The 13,635-nt window shown below is 47.3% G+C and overlaps 3 protein-coding genes across 14 annotated transcripts; 2 read left to right on the top strand and 1 right to left on the bottom strand.

Annotated features, from left to right (window-relative positions):
* The first annotated feature begins 129 nt into the window (after positions 1-129).
* Positions 130-3,068, top strand: LOC100679171 (PAXIP1-associated glutamate-rich protein 1). Of its 2 annotated transcripts, XM_003426945.5 has the most exons (4): positions 130-409; positions 511-668; positions 770-1,028; positions 1,105-3,068. In XM_003426945.5, exons 1-3 carry the CDS (start codon positions 341-343, stop codon positions 990-992), a joined length of 450 nt encoding a protein of 149 aa, XP_003426993.1. In that variant the 5' UTR covers positions 130-340; the 3' UTR covers positions 993-1,028; positions 1,105-3,068. The 2 variants fall into 2 exon arrangements, with proteins under 2 accessions (XP_003426993.1, XP_016845724.1); XM_016990235.3 differs by having other exon boundaries at positions 770-3,068.
* On the bottom strand, positions 1,323-6,969 carry LOC100116364 (protein I'm not dead yet-like). Of its 4 annotated transcripts, none has more exons than XM_031930275.2 (9): positions 6,533-6,969; positions 4,716-4,842; positions 4,271-4,651; positions 4,145-4,200; positions 3,755-4,067; positions 3,485-3,630; positions 3,305-3,399; positions 2,138-2,421; positions 1,323-1,770 (listed from the first exon to the last, which is right to left on the bottom strand). In XM_031930275.2, exons 1-9 carry the CDS (start codon positions 6,937-6,939, stop codon positions 1,486-1,488), a joined length of 2,094 nt encoding a protein of 697 aa, XP_031786135.1. In that variant the 5' UTR covers positions 6,940-6,969; the 3' UTR covers positions 1,323-1,485. The 4 variants fall into 4 exon arrangements, with proteins under 4 accessions (XP_031786135.1, XP_031786139.1, XP_031786140.1 ...); XM_031930279.2 differs by having other exon boundaries at positions 3,485-3,627; XM_031930280.2 differs by having other exon boundaries at positions 6,584-6,969.
* On the top strand, positions 6,867-13,410 carry LOC100117282 (uncharacterized protein CG3556). Of its 8 annotated transcripts, none has more exons than XM_031930285.2 (7): positions 6,867-7,128; positions 9,277-9,359; positions 10,414-10,684; positions 11,039-11,295; positions 11,636-12,022; positions 12,100-12,639; positions 12,733-13,410. In XM_031930285.2, the coding sequence occupies exons 2-7, from the start codon at positions 9,281-9,283 to the stop codon at positions 12,792-12,794; spliced, it is 1,596 nt and encodes a 531-aa protein (XP_031786145.1). In that variant the 5' UTR covers positions 6,867-7,128; positions 9,277-9,280; the 3' UTR covers positions 12,795-13,410. The 8 variants fall into 8 exon arrangements, with proteins under 8 accessions (XP_031786145.1, XP_031786152.1, XP_031786151.1 ...); XM_031930292.2 differs by having other exon boundaries at positions 6,931-7,124; positions 11,039-11,286; positions 12,103-12,639; positions 12,733-13,405; XM_031930291.2 differs by having other exon boundaries at positions 6,931-7,124; positions 11,039-11,286; positions 12,733-13,405.
* Positions 13,411-13,635: the final 225 nt, after the last annotated feature.

Here is a 13,635-nt window from a genome sequence, read left to right as displayed (position 1 = left end):
TGCAAGTTTATGGTTCTTTTTGCATAAGTATTCAAGGATTTGTTGAAATTTATAGCGACATTTTAGATTTAAAGTCGAAATCAAGTGTTACAGATTGATTGTTAAATTGAGAAGTTGGAATATTTGAAAAATAATATATTTTTCAAATCAAAAAGCTCTGTTTTGTCAGCCATGGATAAAAAAGGGCGGAGAACTTGTAAAAGCGCCAAACGCGGTACGGCGGCATTGACGCACACTTACAAGCATAACCTCAAAATGTGACTCGTTCAATTTTGTTAAACTTAAATTTTGGATAAACATTAAAAAGTTTCGTGGAAAAAATTGCGATCAATTGTAAAAAATGGAGAGAAACGAAGAGGACTGGGCGGTCGAGTGCTCGGACGACGAGAAATATGAGGTCGATCCAAAGGTAAACCGCCAAGTACTTATATATTGTTTTGAGAGATAGTGTTTTAGTGAAAACGATTGGTGATAACATTTTTATTGAACAATTGATTTGCGCCTATATAGAACGGATGGGTGCACAAGGCAGAAGATATATCTTCTCTGATAGAGGGTCTAGAGAGCAACAATCGAGTATTGGAGCTGGAGTGGAAGTGTCCAGGCAGGCGAGAACCATCTCCTGTGACTATGAAGAATCATCAGCAGGATCCAATGAGTGAATTCAAGTAAAGCACATTTTTCGTAAAATACATATTCCTATAATTATTATGTAAATAAAACTTGAATTTTTGTATAGTGCATTGTCTAATCAAAGCTTATGTTTTAGGCCAAAAGAAAAGTCAGATTTTGACTTTATGGATGAAATGTCTTCTCCAAGATTGCCAGTCAGAAGAGCTGGAGAGAGTACTCCAAAAGGAAGTGCCAAAAAGAAAACGGCTAGTTTTAACGGAGTGTTGTCAACAATGCTTCGCCATCGCAGATTAGAGCAGCAGGAGATCAATTCGAGTCCCAAAAAGACGGAACCAAGTTCGCCGGGAATGAAGTCATAGAACTGACTCACGTCTGTGTGAAAAAGTGACAGTTGGGTAAAGTGAACAATGAAAAACTGAACTGATTACCAGTTAACCTTTTGATTTCTACAAATACAAATATTCTTTTTAGTTTTTTTATAGTCTATATTCGAGATTCAAGACTATGATTACCTGTAAAGGGTATTGATCAACTATCCTCTGTGAGGATACAGAGTAATAATTATCTGCATACGACAAGAGATTTTTTATCTTTGTCAATATAATTTTAGATACACAATAGATTCTCTAAGATATAAGACACATGTTGTGTGTTAAAAGCTAACTGTAATGTATGCAATATTGTAAATGTTTATTTTTTAAGGTTTTGTTTTCTTTTTGCAAAGATTACAAAAAAATATTAACTTTCTTGGGTAGAAAAAAAAATAGCATTGAAAAGTTAATAAACTCTATTTTTACCGGAATTAAAGTACTACGTGAAAAACTGAAACGCGATGTAGGCTTACGACTTAAGTTAGCAAACGTGGCCTCCAACCAATTTGTTGTCTGGCCTGGCCCAGTCGGGAAAGTCCTTTATTTTGTACACGTAGGCGCCCCAGGTCGGGAACATGGCGATGACGACGAAAAAACTGTAAATCGCGGGTCCGCAGCCGCCGAGCATGAGACTCTTCACCGGCAGTTCACCGGTCACGGTGATGATGGCGTTCGGTGGCGTTCCGACCGGAAGTCGAAAAGCGTACGAGCACATGAGCGCCGACGGGATCATCACGTACAAGGGATGTATCTGTACTGCCACGCTCTGAGTGACGTAATTTTTTTCGTAAACTGATTAGTCTAGAGACGCTTTTTGTTAATATATAATTAGGTACGGTATACGGACTAGTCGTAAGTCAGAGTCTTTATATGTTGTTACTCGTAAAGAATCTAAATTTAAATGAAGCTATAATGCCTTTGTACTGTTTATCTCTAAGTTTAGACGAATGAGCGACGGAGAACGTAAAAAAAATCATTCGGGTACATACATAGTTTGGTATTTATATACGACAAAATTTATAATATATTATGGTCTACTACTTTATAAAGATTATCTTCTATATTAGTGTAACTCGTATTGAATGTATAGTAAAAGTATACCGTACTGTTAAATATGGGCAAAAAATCATTACCATTTGAGCGATGACCGGTAGCATGATGTTGGCTATTCCAATGTTCGACGTGAATTCCGTGATTGTACCAGTGAAGAGGCAAGTTATACAGAGGATTAAAAAAGGCGGCAGTTCCTTCAGCGGAGACAGCGATTCTCCTATTCTCTTCGACAGACAAGACTCGTTGCTACCCTTGGAGATAGCAAAGCCACCGCCCAGCAGAAACATCAGGCTCCAGGGCATCTTGCTCTCGATGGCTTTCCACGTGATCAAACCCTCCGACGACCTCGTGGGTCTTTTGTTGGCTGAAATTAATTTTTTTCTTGTTCTGTTTTATGCTTCGTTCTACTTATCTTCTTTGTCCGGCGATTTATATTTATTTTTGTGACACATGCACGATTTCTGCGTTTTTTCACCTAAAAAGCGAGCTTATAAAGTGACCTTTTTCGGGACGACTGGAATCAAGGGGGCAAATAAAACTTAGAAATACTTATATACTATACACATATAATGTATTTGTATGTGTATATGTATATTTGTAGGCTTAAAAAACGCAGAAATCAGTACATGCGTTACAAAAAATATGGCGTGCACCGAAGGCTAAGCGGGCTTTTTGATCTCGTGTGACACTCGGTTGAAAAAAGTTCACTTTACGCCCTTGGTACACGATATACTATTAAAAAAAAAAAAAAAAAAAAAAAAAATGTGGACCAAGTGCTATGATATATACGTGTAACGACGATTTATTTTTGTTCGGCAATAGAGGCGAAAGCGCGAAAGCCACTGACACGAGCTGCCTTATTCGCGGGCATTCAAAGGCTTTGCGAGAGCAAAACCGTGTTCGCGATTTTGGCGGCGGTATATTTACTTATCTGCTTTGTACAATCGTTCATTGACTGTATTGATTTTGGCTCAGTACTGCATACATTAAAAGGATAATAGTGTTTAACAATATGTGCGTACGATTCACTCATTATTTCTGCGTCCCACCCTACGGCATTAATTCTTAATGAAACGCCGATTGCGGAGAAATCGATCGACCGTTAATGGAATAGTCAATCATAGATGTAAATCGAAAATTCAATGCGATAGTGGCGGGAATTTGTAATTTTCAAAAAATCACCGCAAAACCTCGCATGTATACGATATCAGGTGAATTATAAGCAGTATACGTGCGACGAATCTCACCGTCTTTGCTGCAGACGTAGAGAAACGACGGCTCCTTGGGGATGACGAACATGAGAATCGCGACGAACATGACCGGCGTGGAGTCTCTGATGTCTCTGTCAATATAAAGGAGGGGGAGAAAGGGAGAGAGTGTGTGCGTAGTAACGTATAACAACATCACGGAAATTATTCGAAACTCACATGTCGGACAGTAGCTCGGACCAGCCAGTAACGAATCCCGGCCGACGAAAGAACCAGAGGCAAACGCACAGGGCAAAGAGAACACTGACTGCGCCCTCGTGAAAGCTCATCCTGCCCAGCTTCCTGTATTTTTCCATCATCACCTGCTAGCGTGAAACGACGTCCGTCAGTTATTGATTTTATTTTATTTTATTTTATTTTATTTTATTTTATTTTTTTCCTTATCTCACGCCAATCGTCATTTTTCTAATGCATAGGTTTGGAGCTCACCCTGTTGGCGATGGCCTCTCCCTCGCTACCGATCCTGGCGTCCTTGGCGTCCTGGCTGTCGGGCCGGAACATGCCCATGTAGAAGACGAGGACGTAGAGCCAGGTGATGACGATGTTGACCAGAGCCTGGGGCGTCGCCCAGATCATCCACTGGGTGAAGTTGATGCCGTCGGCTCGGGGGAAGGAGCTCTCGAAGATGCCCTTGAAGGTGAGATTGGTGCCGGTGCCGACGATCGTCGCGGTACCACCGAAAGTCGCCGAGTAAGCCGCGCCGAGGAGGTAGGCCTTCGTCACCTTCGTCGGCTCTCTCTCGCTGTCGACAGGTGGTGCGCAACTAGAGCAGGCCGCGCGTACGCTCAGACGCGCGTCGCGGAATCGATCACCACAAACCTTTCCGGGTCCTCGGGATCCCCCTCCTTGTAATCGAACACCTTTCCGAGGCCCTCCTGAAAAGATGAACCCTCGTCAGCGCGGTACACATCAGACGCACAGCCCTCGCGCGCAACGGCTCCGAACCTTCTCGAGCTCCTGCAGCACCGCGAAGATGATCGGCACCATCATGGCGGTGCAGGCGGTGTTGGAGACCCACATGGAGAGGAAGGTGGTGACGGCCAGCAGTCCAGCCAGTAGCTTCCGGTGGCTGCAGCCGACGAACCTCATGACCCCGAGGGCGATGCGCATGTGCAGGTTGCAGTGCTCGATGGCGATGGCCAGGATGAGGCCACCGATGAAGACCATTATCGTGTCGTTCATGTAGCAGAGACAGGTGTCGGCCGTGCTGAGGATACCCAGGCTGGGAAACAGGACCAGCGGCAGGAGGGACGTCATGGGCAGGGGGATCGACTCGGTCACCCAGAACATCGCCATCAGCAGGACCACGAAGGCGCATCTCGTTTCCTGTGGGATAAATTTCACGCCGACTTTTCGATCTAGCTTCAAAGCCTGCTCCGAACTGTCTCACCAGGCGGTCGTAAGCTAGGAGGAACGGCAGGAGAAACAGCGGCCAGGCTACGACGACTATCACGCGCCAGTACAGTTTGAGGAAGAGGCCTGCTTTCGCGGCGATCGATTTGTTGTCCTGCTCTGGCCTAAAAGTCAAGTTTCGTTTGTGTATTATCACGCGTCTGATGGGCTTTGACTCGAGTGTCGCGAGGATATAACTGACGGGATCGCGGGAGCTGCTGCGGCGGTAGCCATGCTCTGAGCTTATTCTTATCGAGAGATGTGATATAACCGCGATCAACGATCCATTGCTATGGCGCAACTTTTTTTTTTTGGTTATAGAGCTAGATCGACGTCAGGGCTCAACAGAAATAATTGAATGTCGCTGAAGCTGCCCTCGTTTTTGCTGGCTCTCCTTCTCTCTGTAACACAGCCACGGCCTCCGTGACTGCGAACAAGAGCTAGAACATAGTAAAGAGCGCAATTGTTTGCACTCTTCGTGTGCAAAAAGGACGAAAAATCCAAACCACCCTATACTCAGGATCGTCTTGTGGCTCACGCGTTACTGCATATACTTATGGTCCTCGTAAAAAAATCCCCGCCTATATAACACCGTGTCCCGCTTGCGCGAAAAGAGCCCATCGCTGCGAAACGGATCGCGTGATTCACCCTCCGCAGTATGACTCATTCGCAGAGCTCCCCCTGCTGCGAGTCGCGCAGGGGTTGAATTTTCACGAGCATTAATCGCTCGAGACACGCGCCTCTCTCTCTCGTAGCGCGAGTGTTTAAAAGTACCTGTGTAATGGGCCTCTAATGGGTAATTCGAGACGTCTATTCATTATAGAGCGTTATTATCACTGCGTGGCCTTGATGCATTCGATAATGGAATTTTGAACGAAAATTTTTCAGAGTTTGAGGAAAAAAACTCAATTTCCGCAATGACGCAGGCAAAGTTTCGATTCTTGTATAATACGTAAGCGTCGTGTCGTTACTTTTTTTAAACTTTCGCTGCTGCAGAATCCCTTGTTCGTATGTATATATATATAGCGATAACGCCACGTGTCCACGAGGCTCTTTTTTTTCCCTCGAACAGCTGTGGCTCATGCGGTTATATAGCTATATACGAGGACGAAAAAAAGGAATATATTTTCCACTGCTGCTGGCGGGGGGGGGGGGGGGGAATATCGGGATTTAATTCGAGTTTTTGCGAGAGGGAGAGCTTTTTTTTGCAAATTGGATTTTTTATATACAGGCAGCTGTAGTACCTATACGCATCTCTGAAGTACGTACGTATAGCGCGGGACAAGTCGGAAACAGTCATTAGAGCGAATATTTGATCGATTCCGATAAAAATACCCGCGACCTCCGTTATGTAGAGGAGAAAAAAGCTCGATATATATGTATAGTATAGAGTGCCTTTCGCGCATTATCACTATTTCGAATGGTTTATTGCGAGAATTTTCGCCGTTTGTCCAAGAAGCTCGCTGAAAGCTTATATCGTCGCTAACGAGGAGCGATTAGGAAGCGCTTCCGCTAAATTTTCTTTATCATCATTAGCTGAATTGCAGAGGCGTAAAGATATAATTTCAGTCGTCTCTCGCCAATTCTAACTCCGGGCTGCGCTTGTTCTTTCCGTTTTACGGTCTGGTTCGAGACTGCGCGCCATAATACACACGCGAGGAATTTCTTATATAAATTCAAATTCAAGGGGCATCAAAAATCGGAACGCGTGCTAAATTGTCAAATTCGAGCTATTCGCTAGCTGCAGTGCCAAGATGTATGGAGCGAATTTTTCCAATACTGCAGCGAGCTTTTTTTCAAGAAGCCCAACGATACCTCGAGACTGCACGAAGCGACGAGGAAAAATTAAAATGAGAACAAACGAACGCAGCCTCCTCCGCAACAACGGCCTCATCAGTCAATCGCCCGCAGCAGCAGCAGCAGCAGCAGCAGCAGCAGCAGAGCCAACCCCGTCGACAAATCCAAAACAAGCCGTTCCCACCTGAAAGGCTCGCAAGAACAATAGCGAGCGCCTGTGCACACACGTATAGAGAGCTAAGAAACACACAGAGAGGGCAGAGACTAGCCGTAGCCCCCCCGGAGAGCATAAGGAAGGAAGGTACACACATCAGCCGTATACTCTTGTGTAGAGCTGGAGCGAGCGAGAGCTGCGCGCGCGCGCGACGAGAGAGAGGGCGGTCTTCGAACCCCCCGCGAACTCGGCTCTCGCGTTCAGTCTGCATTGCGCATCGACGGGCCGCTCGCTCAGGACGCACACGCACAGCTTACAAGTATAGCCGTCAGACGTCACGTATAGACGCACGGCCAAAGCCATCGGAGCTGCTGCTTCGCTGGGACGGACGGGAGCACAGCATCACTGCCGGGAAGAGTCCCCGCCGCCGCTGCGGACGTGGCCTAGTTCATCCCTGTGAGTACGTTATCGTGTGTTGCTTGATTTTTAATTTTTTCCTTTCATCACCTGCGCCGATTTCTGTTTCTTCTTTTCGGTGGGCCTTGGTCGCCTGGCGTTTATCGGGAAATTACGGAGCGGAGGTTAATGATTTTCTCAGCAGCGATAAAGCGTGAGCGGCGGCACTTATGTAAGAGAGAGAGAGAGAGAGAGAGAGAGAGAGGAGGCAATCGTCGCGCGCTGTTCCGAAAGCTCCCGCTTCTTCTCGCCAGGAAATTTAGCTTCTTTTCGGGCCAGGCTATACAACCCCCCGTAATTTACGTTCGATCACGCGGTGCATATTCGCAAGTCAGCTGCGAGGGTGAGAGAGCGACTTGTACACAACGCATCGGACGCCGGTGTATAGCACAGCTCGGCGTCCTTAGCTGTCAGCCAAGATTTATGCTTGGCATTGATTTCTCGCTTCTTACAGCTATACCTGCGCGGAGATTTAAAGCCGCCGGGCGATAAAAATGAGTTTAAAGGGATTTCTCCCCCGCCCCCGGTCGTTTTAGCTCTCGCCGCGCGTCAAATAATAAGCGGACTTATTGCGGCTTTCAATCTTCCTCTCGGCGCGCGCGAGACACGGCAAGCACAAATAACGCGAAGGCGACGAAGAAAAAGACGGATAGCGCGCGCTCGGGGTGGAAAGACAAACAGAGAGAGAGAGAGAGAGAGAGAGAGAGAGAGAGAGAGAGAGAGAGGCGCGGATGGGGAACGCCGAAAGGCTGCGGGAAATGTACGCCTGTGTATGTACGCGAGCTAGAGAGAGAAAGCGCGAAGCGGGCCGCATCGATTGTTCGCTATCGCGCGAGGAGCAGCTCGTATAGCGGCGGAGACAATGTGTTGGAGCGAGAGACGAGGGATTCGTGTATAAGCCGTACATACGCGCGCAGGTGAAGGCACTAGACGTCGCGATATATCGATTGGCCTTACGCGCAATTGCTCGAAAATCGAACTTTTGCAACGGGAGAGCTTCTTTATCTCTTTATTTTTCTATCGGGCCGCTTTGTTTCGCCTTGGCCGCCGACGTCAGACTCTTTGTTCGGCGATTTCCCTTTGAGCCGAGCGCCGCTTTGAGGGATTATTGCTCCGTAACTAAAGTATTATTGCCAATACCGCGCTCTGTAGTAATAGTTTCTCAGTAATAGTCCCCGCGCGGCGGGAATCGAATCGCCAGGTCGATACTTACAGGCCGTTTGACGTCAACAACAACAGCGTATCGCGTGTTTTGCAATATATATATATATATATATATATATATATATATATATATATATATATATATATATATATATATATATATATATATATATATATATATATATATATATATATATATATATATATATAGAGAGAGAGAGAGAGAGCTCGACATTACACGCGCGCTTTACATCGACGTCGCAGCCCTTTCGACTACCTTTCGCGTAGGCCCTTTGAAGCGCGGGGGTGGAAAGAAAAAACCGAATAATCCTCTCGCACGGCTTTGATTGATGCGGCGAAGGTGGTATGTGCGTATACGCGTATAAAATAATCCGCGAGCTGCATGTCGGAGCGATCCGATTATCTAACTTCTGAGTGACTGCTGCGCGCGAGAGGGCTGAATTTATGTAACACTCGGGAGGAGAGGAAATGTTATGAGCTCCGGTTGCCAGGAGACAGGGGGAGCACTGGCCAGAAGCATTGGCTTTTATGTATGGAGGCTACTCTCTCGTCTTTTGAGAAAATTCCCTTTGGCTATAGCTCGCGGTACCTTTTGTATCAGCGGCTGGAGATCCTTTTGGCCTCGGTTAGGGTGCATTGAAAAGATTTGTTATTAGAAAAAAAGTTATATATGTTTGTCACGCGACTTGCGCGATAATCCCTTTGAAATAATGCAACAAAGCGGATAAGCGTCGCGCATTCTTTAAATTTTCACATCCTCATCTCGCGAGCTCAAGTACGAAATTCAACTATAACTCGGGGGACAGAGAGAGAGAGAGAGAGAGAGAGAGAGAGAGAGAGAGAGTGAAAAAGCTCGCCGGAAAAACCGCGTTGGCCGCAGCTAATTAATCTCGCCCCCCGTATACGCGCATCTTGCTAATAATATAGGTATATCTATATATACATGTTATATAACGACGGCCCACAGGATAATGTGGGGCAGAGCAAACATGGCGGCGCTGACCCTGCTCTTCCTGCTCGGCTGGATCTGCATCTTCGCCAGGGCTGAAGGTGAGTGCACTTTGCATTCCTGTATGTACATGTATACTTTACACACAGCTTCGTCAGACACTTGTGTGTGCACGGGTTTTCTTTTTACTCGCGTTGCGTCGAGGCATTCACATAAAAAGCCTGCAGAGTTCGCTCGCGAGAGCTTTCCGCATGTATTACACTATCATTAGCGAATAATTTACATCAGCGCAAGCAACGGAACAACGTAAACAAAATTTCTCGCTCGAGCTAAATTACAACAAGAACCGCAACGAACATTATCAGAGCGCGCCTGCAGCTAAAAAGCTTGAACCTGCCCGCTCGTTCGCGCCGAAGCGTCATGGTCTTATATGTAAATTCTCCACTGTATTAAAAAGAAGCGCGCACGCTGTATTCGCGCTGCCGTGTACGAAAAGAAAGCGCTAGATAATGGCTCTGTGTATGTGTATAGCATAAGCAGCAAAATAGAAGCTGTTCCGGCGAGCGCGAAACAACGAGCTTATGCGGTTACATATATCTATACTGCAGAATAGGCGATCGTTATTTCGTTGATTAATTACGTAAATTACACGATAATGGTAATAATGATAAACGAACAAAGCCTGTGGCAGGAGTTAATTAACCGTAACGTTAAATCCGCGAAACAAATACATCGATGTATATTGCGGGAGAAAATGCAACGAATCGCGCGCCTGTATCCGCGCATTTTCCGGCCCACTCGCTATCGCGTGCGCGCGCGGAATTTCATTATTCCACAGCAGCTTTGAAATTCTTCTCGCACCGGTGCGCGCGCTCGCTTTCGATGTGCGGCCGAAATCTCATTAAATAACCCGTCGGCCCATTATTCGTTTTAAAAAGCAACGCTGCGCGGTGATTAAAATTTTCATCGTTTCCCTTTTATTACACAGCGCGGCCGCCGCGGAATGGTCGTAAAGCTTGCAATATTTGCGCTAAAGCTTTCGTATACGTCGGCTCGAAACACTGATGCATTCTGCGAGCTTCAATCCTATATGATATATGATATATGATATATGATATATGATATATATATATATATCGTGTAACACGATCGCAGGAGCTCGGGGTAACGGCGGAAAGCCGCAGCAGTCGCGCGCAGCAGTCAATGCGGGCAAAGCCGACGCCGATGCCGTGCTGGAGAGGGCGAGCGCTTGGCTCTGGAGTCAGCGGGACAAGGAGGCTGGATGGGGCAACGACACTCAGCAGGTGCTCCTGGCCCTGCGAATGGCCAATCTCTCGCGAGACGACGACGTCCCGCCGCCGGCTAGCCTCGAGATGCAGCTCAGCACCAAGCAGATGGAGCTCGAGATCGTCATGCTGCTCTGGAGGTGAGAGCGAGGATTAAACATTTTCAACGTGGCCAAATTCGCAGCCCTCGCTGAAATATGAAAAAGGAATTTTTCCGTTACTTCAAATCTCCGATGGAATTCCCGCGGGTGAGACGCGCGCGTGCACGAGGACGGTACTCGCAAACGATGTATGAATAATTTTTCCTTCTCCGCTGTGTTGAGATATACAATATCGATTTTTTATCCACAATGCGCGAATCGCCGCGAGTTCGCTCTGATTCCGAGACATCGTGCAGAGAACACGGGCGCGCTGTTCGCTCCAAATTGCTCGCGGATTGTCGTCTTCCGGAAGATAAATAATAATAAAAACACACGCGCTTATCGGCTCCACAGACACCGGGATTTGGGAAGCTCGCCAGTGCGACTGGCCCGCTACACCCTGGCCCTGAACGCCATGTGCATGGACCCTCGTCAGTTCCACGGGCACGACCTCATCGGCACGCTCCAGCACCACGAGCCGCCGACCGACTACGAGTTCGCCCTGACCGCACTGGCAGCCTGTAACGCCCAGGCGCACGTGCGCAAGAGGCAGATGCGACGGCTGCTCGAGATCGCTCACGCCGTCCAGGAGCAGAATGTCGGTGAGTTAGGTATTATCGACTTTTTCTCGACATATTATTCCCCCAAGATTCCTACAAATATATACCCGCTGCGCGCAGTGCGCAGCCGATCGATTTTCGAAAGATATAGGTGCAGACACTTGCGGCCGGGAAACGCTCGAATTCCGCTGCATGCAGTATTCAAGCGTGCGGCTGTCCGCATTGTTCGCGCGAATCGAAATATGCACGTGCAGCGGCGAGCTTTTCAATGCACGCGCCCATCGTTCGGATATTAAGCTTAATACTCAAATATCCCCCGCGCTGTAATGCGCTGTAATGCGCTGAAATGCGCTCAGCTTACGTTCGATTACAAGAGGAAAATTCATTCCAGACACGGTCGCCATGGGCATAATGACCCTGCGCTGCATAGTCCAGGACCACCGGCACCGGAACCTGCAGCACCTGGTGCGCAAGCCGTCGCTCCGCCTGGCCCAGCGTCAGCGTCGCGACGGCAGCTTCGGCGACCTGCGCACCACCGGCCTGGCGATGCAAGCTCTCGAGGAGGTCGAGAACGAGCCCCTCGACAACTGGAACCGCTCGGCGGCGGTCCTCTGGTTGGCCCACCGACAGAGGCCCGACGGCAGCTTCGAGGGGGACGTCAGGAGCACCGCCGAGGCCGTCCTGGGACTGGCACCCAGGGGCATGTCCAGCATCAGGACGCTCGACTGCGGCCAGGGTCTGACGGACAGCCCACCGCCCAGGATCGCCGGCATCAATGGTATAACGCGTCTCTCTAAAATACTTGCTGTCTTAAGTATACTTGGATCGGAATGCGAATTGCAACGGTCTGATCAGTAGGTGAGATAACAGCGCTGCCGGTGAACCGGGGCCCGACGACGCCTCCGGTCGTTCTGCCCACCGCCTCGACCAGCAGTAGCAGCAGCCAGTCGAGCGCAAGCTTCAGTAGCAGCAGCCAGTCCCCAGCAGCTAACGACGACGACAACAACAACAACAACAACAACGAGGAAGTCGAGGAGGAGGACGAGGACGACGAGTCGAGCTTCTCGGCCACGTCGATCCTCCGGCAGAACCAGCAGCAGAACCCGCCGGTCAACATCAGCTACACCCTCTGGGTGGGCAGCGACGTCGACGAGATCTACAACCTCACCCTCAGCGCGCCCAAGAACGAGAGCTTCTACGAGGTGATGGTCCTCGCGGCCCAGCGCTCGCCGAACTTCCAGTTCTCGGCTTACGAGTGGCCCAACGGACACTACGTGCACACGCTCGCCGGATACAAGGAGGAACCGATGAGCTACCACTACTGGCTGCTGTACAGGCTCCCGGCACCGCCGGAGCCCTCTTCGCCCCCCGGAAACCAACTCGTCGCTCCCGGAGGTGACTCGCGATTCGAAGCTTTCTTCTTACACCCATAAAGCTGAAACGTAACTTTTGATTGTTCGCAATTTATAACGAATATTCTTCTTGCAGGAGTGGACAACTTGCTGATCAGCGAAGGCGAGCATTATCTCTTCTGGTACAAAAAGCTCTAAGCGCGGCGGAGGTTCGATGTATAAATAAGAAGAAAAAAAGCTGAAGCAACTGCAAACTGCAAACAACAAAAAACAAACTCGAGTGAGAGGGGAGAGTGCAGGCGATGATACATATGTAGGAAGAGCGAATGCGTATAATAAGAAAAAGAGTAGCATATGCAAGAGAGAGAGAGAGAGAGAGAGAGTTGATGAGAAAAAGAAGGACGACTACTACGGCGATGGGATATAGTACACTATATACATATGATATATATATATATATATATATATATTATTACACCAGTGGCGAATTAGAGACTGCAAGTCTAAGTATATCGAAAAGGTATACATACTATAATAAGAAGGATAAATTAGATGATGATGATTTACCGATTTAAACAAAAAAACAATAAACTGCGCGTGGGAGATGAGAATTGCGACGAAGATATCAAATTATTATAAATATATGTACATGTATATCTCGTATATATAAATATCGTTATATCGTAATAATTGCTACGAGGCATAACATTTTTTATGAAACTGCAATGCACAACCATATTGTACTTATATGATACGTCGTATATCGAGTAATGATTAATAATTTAATAAATGCGATGCGTCAGTATTAATCTTTGCTTAAAAGTCTTTCTTTTCTTTCGATAAATTCCCTTCTCTCTAGCTCTCCCGATCCAGTCCAAACATATATCCTTGCGCATACTTCATTATTTCAGCTTTAATAAAGCAGCAGATAATATCGATTGAAATCTACCACGTGAAGGCCATATTCAATATATTATCGACTTATTCTGCATGCGCAAATAGTATTATGTAAATATGTTTTAGAAATGGTATTCTTCTG

The sequence above is a fragment of the Nasonia vitripennis genome, chromosome 1, assembly GCF_009193385.2.
Source record: "Nasonia vitripennis strain AsymCx chromosome 1, Nvit_psr_1.1, whole genome shotgun sequence".
Lineage (NCBI taxonomy): Eukaryota > Metazoa > Arthropoda > Insecta > Hymenoptera > Pteromalidae > Nasonia > Nasonia vitripennis.
Note: the sequence above shows the minus strand (reverse complement) of the source record. Positions and strands in the feature narration are given on the sequence as shown.

Coding starts and splice junctions, on each gene's coding strand:
- LOC100117282 (XM_031930285.2), top strand. CDS start 9,281: ATGTGGGGCAGAGCAAACATGGCGGCGCTGACCCTGCTCTTCCTGCTC. Junction 10,685..11,038: donor ATCGTCATGCTGCTCTGGAG/GTGAGAGCGAGG, acceptor TCGGCTCCACAG/ACACCGGGATTTGGGAAGCT. Junction 12,640..12,732: donor CCAACTCGTCGCTCCCGGAG/GTGACTCGCGAT, acceptor TTCTTCTTGCAG/GAGTGGACAACTTGCTGATC.
- LOC100116364 (XM_031930275.2), bottom strand. CDS start 6,939: ATGCAGACTGAACGCGAGAGCCGAGTTCGCGGGGGGTTCGAAGACCGC. Junction 4,843..6,532: donor TCGCTTCGTGCAGTCTCGAG/GTATCGTTGGGC, acceptor CTTGACTTTTAG/GCCAGAGCAGGACAACAAAT. Junction 4,068..4,144: donor GATCCCGAGGACCCGGAAAG/GTTTGTGGTGAT, acceptor ACCTGTCGACAG/CGAGAGAGAGCCGACGAAGG.
- LOC100679171 (XM_003426945.5), top strand. CDS start 341: ATGGAGAGAAACGAAGAGGACTGGGCGGTCGAGTGCTCGGACGACGAG. Junction 410..510: donor AATATGAGGTCGATCCAAAG/GTAAACCGCCAA, acceptor GCGCCTATATAG/AACGGATGGGTGCACAAGGC. Junction 669..769: donor GATCCAATGAGTGAATTCAA/GTAAAGCACATT, acceptor CTTATGTTTTAG/GCCAAAAGAAAAGTCAGATT.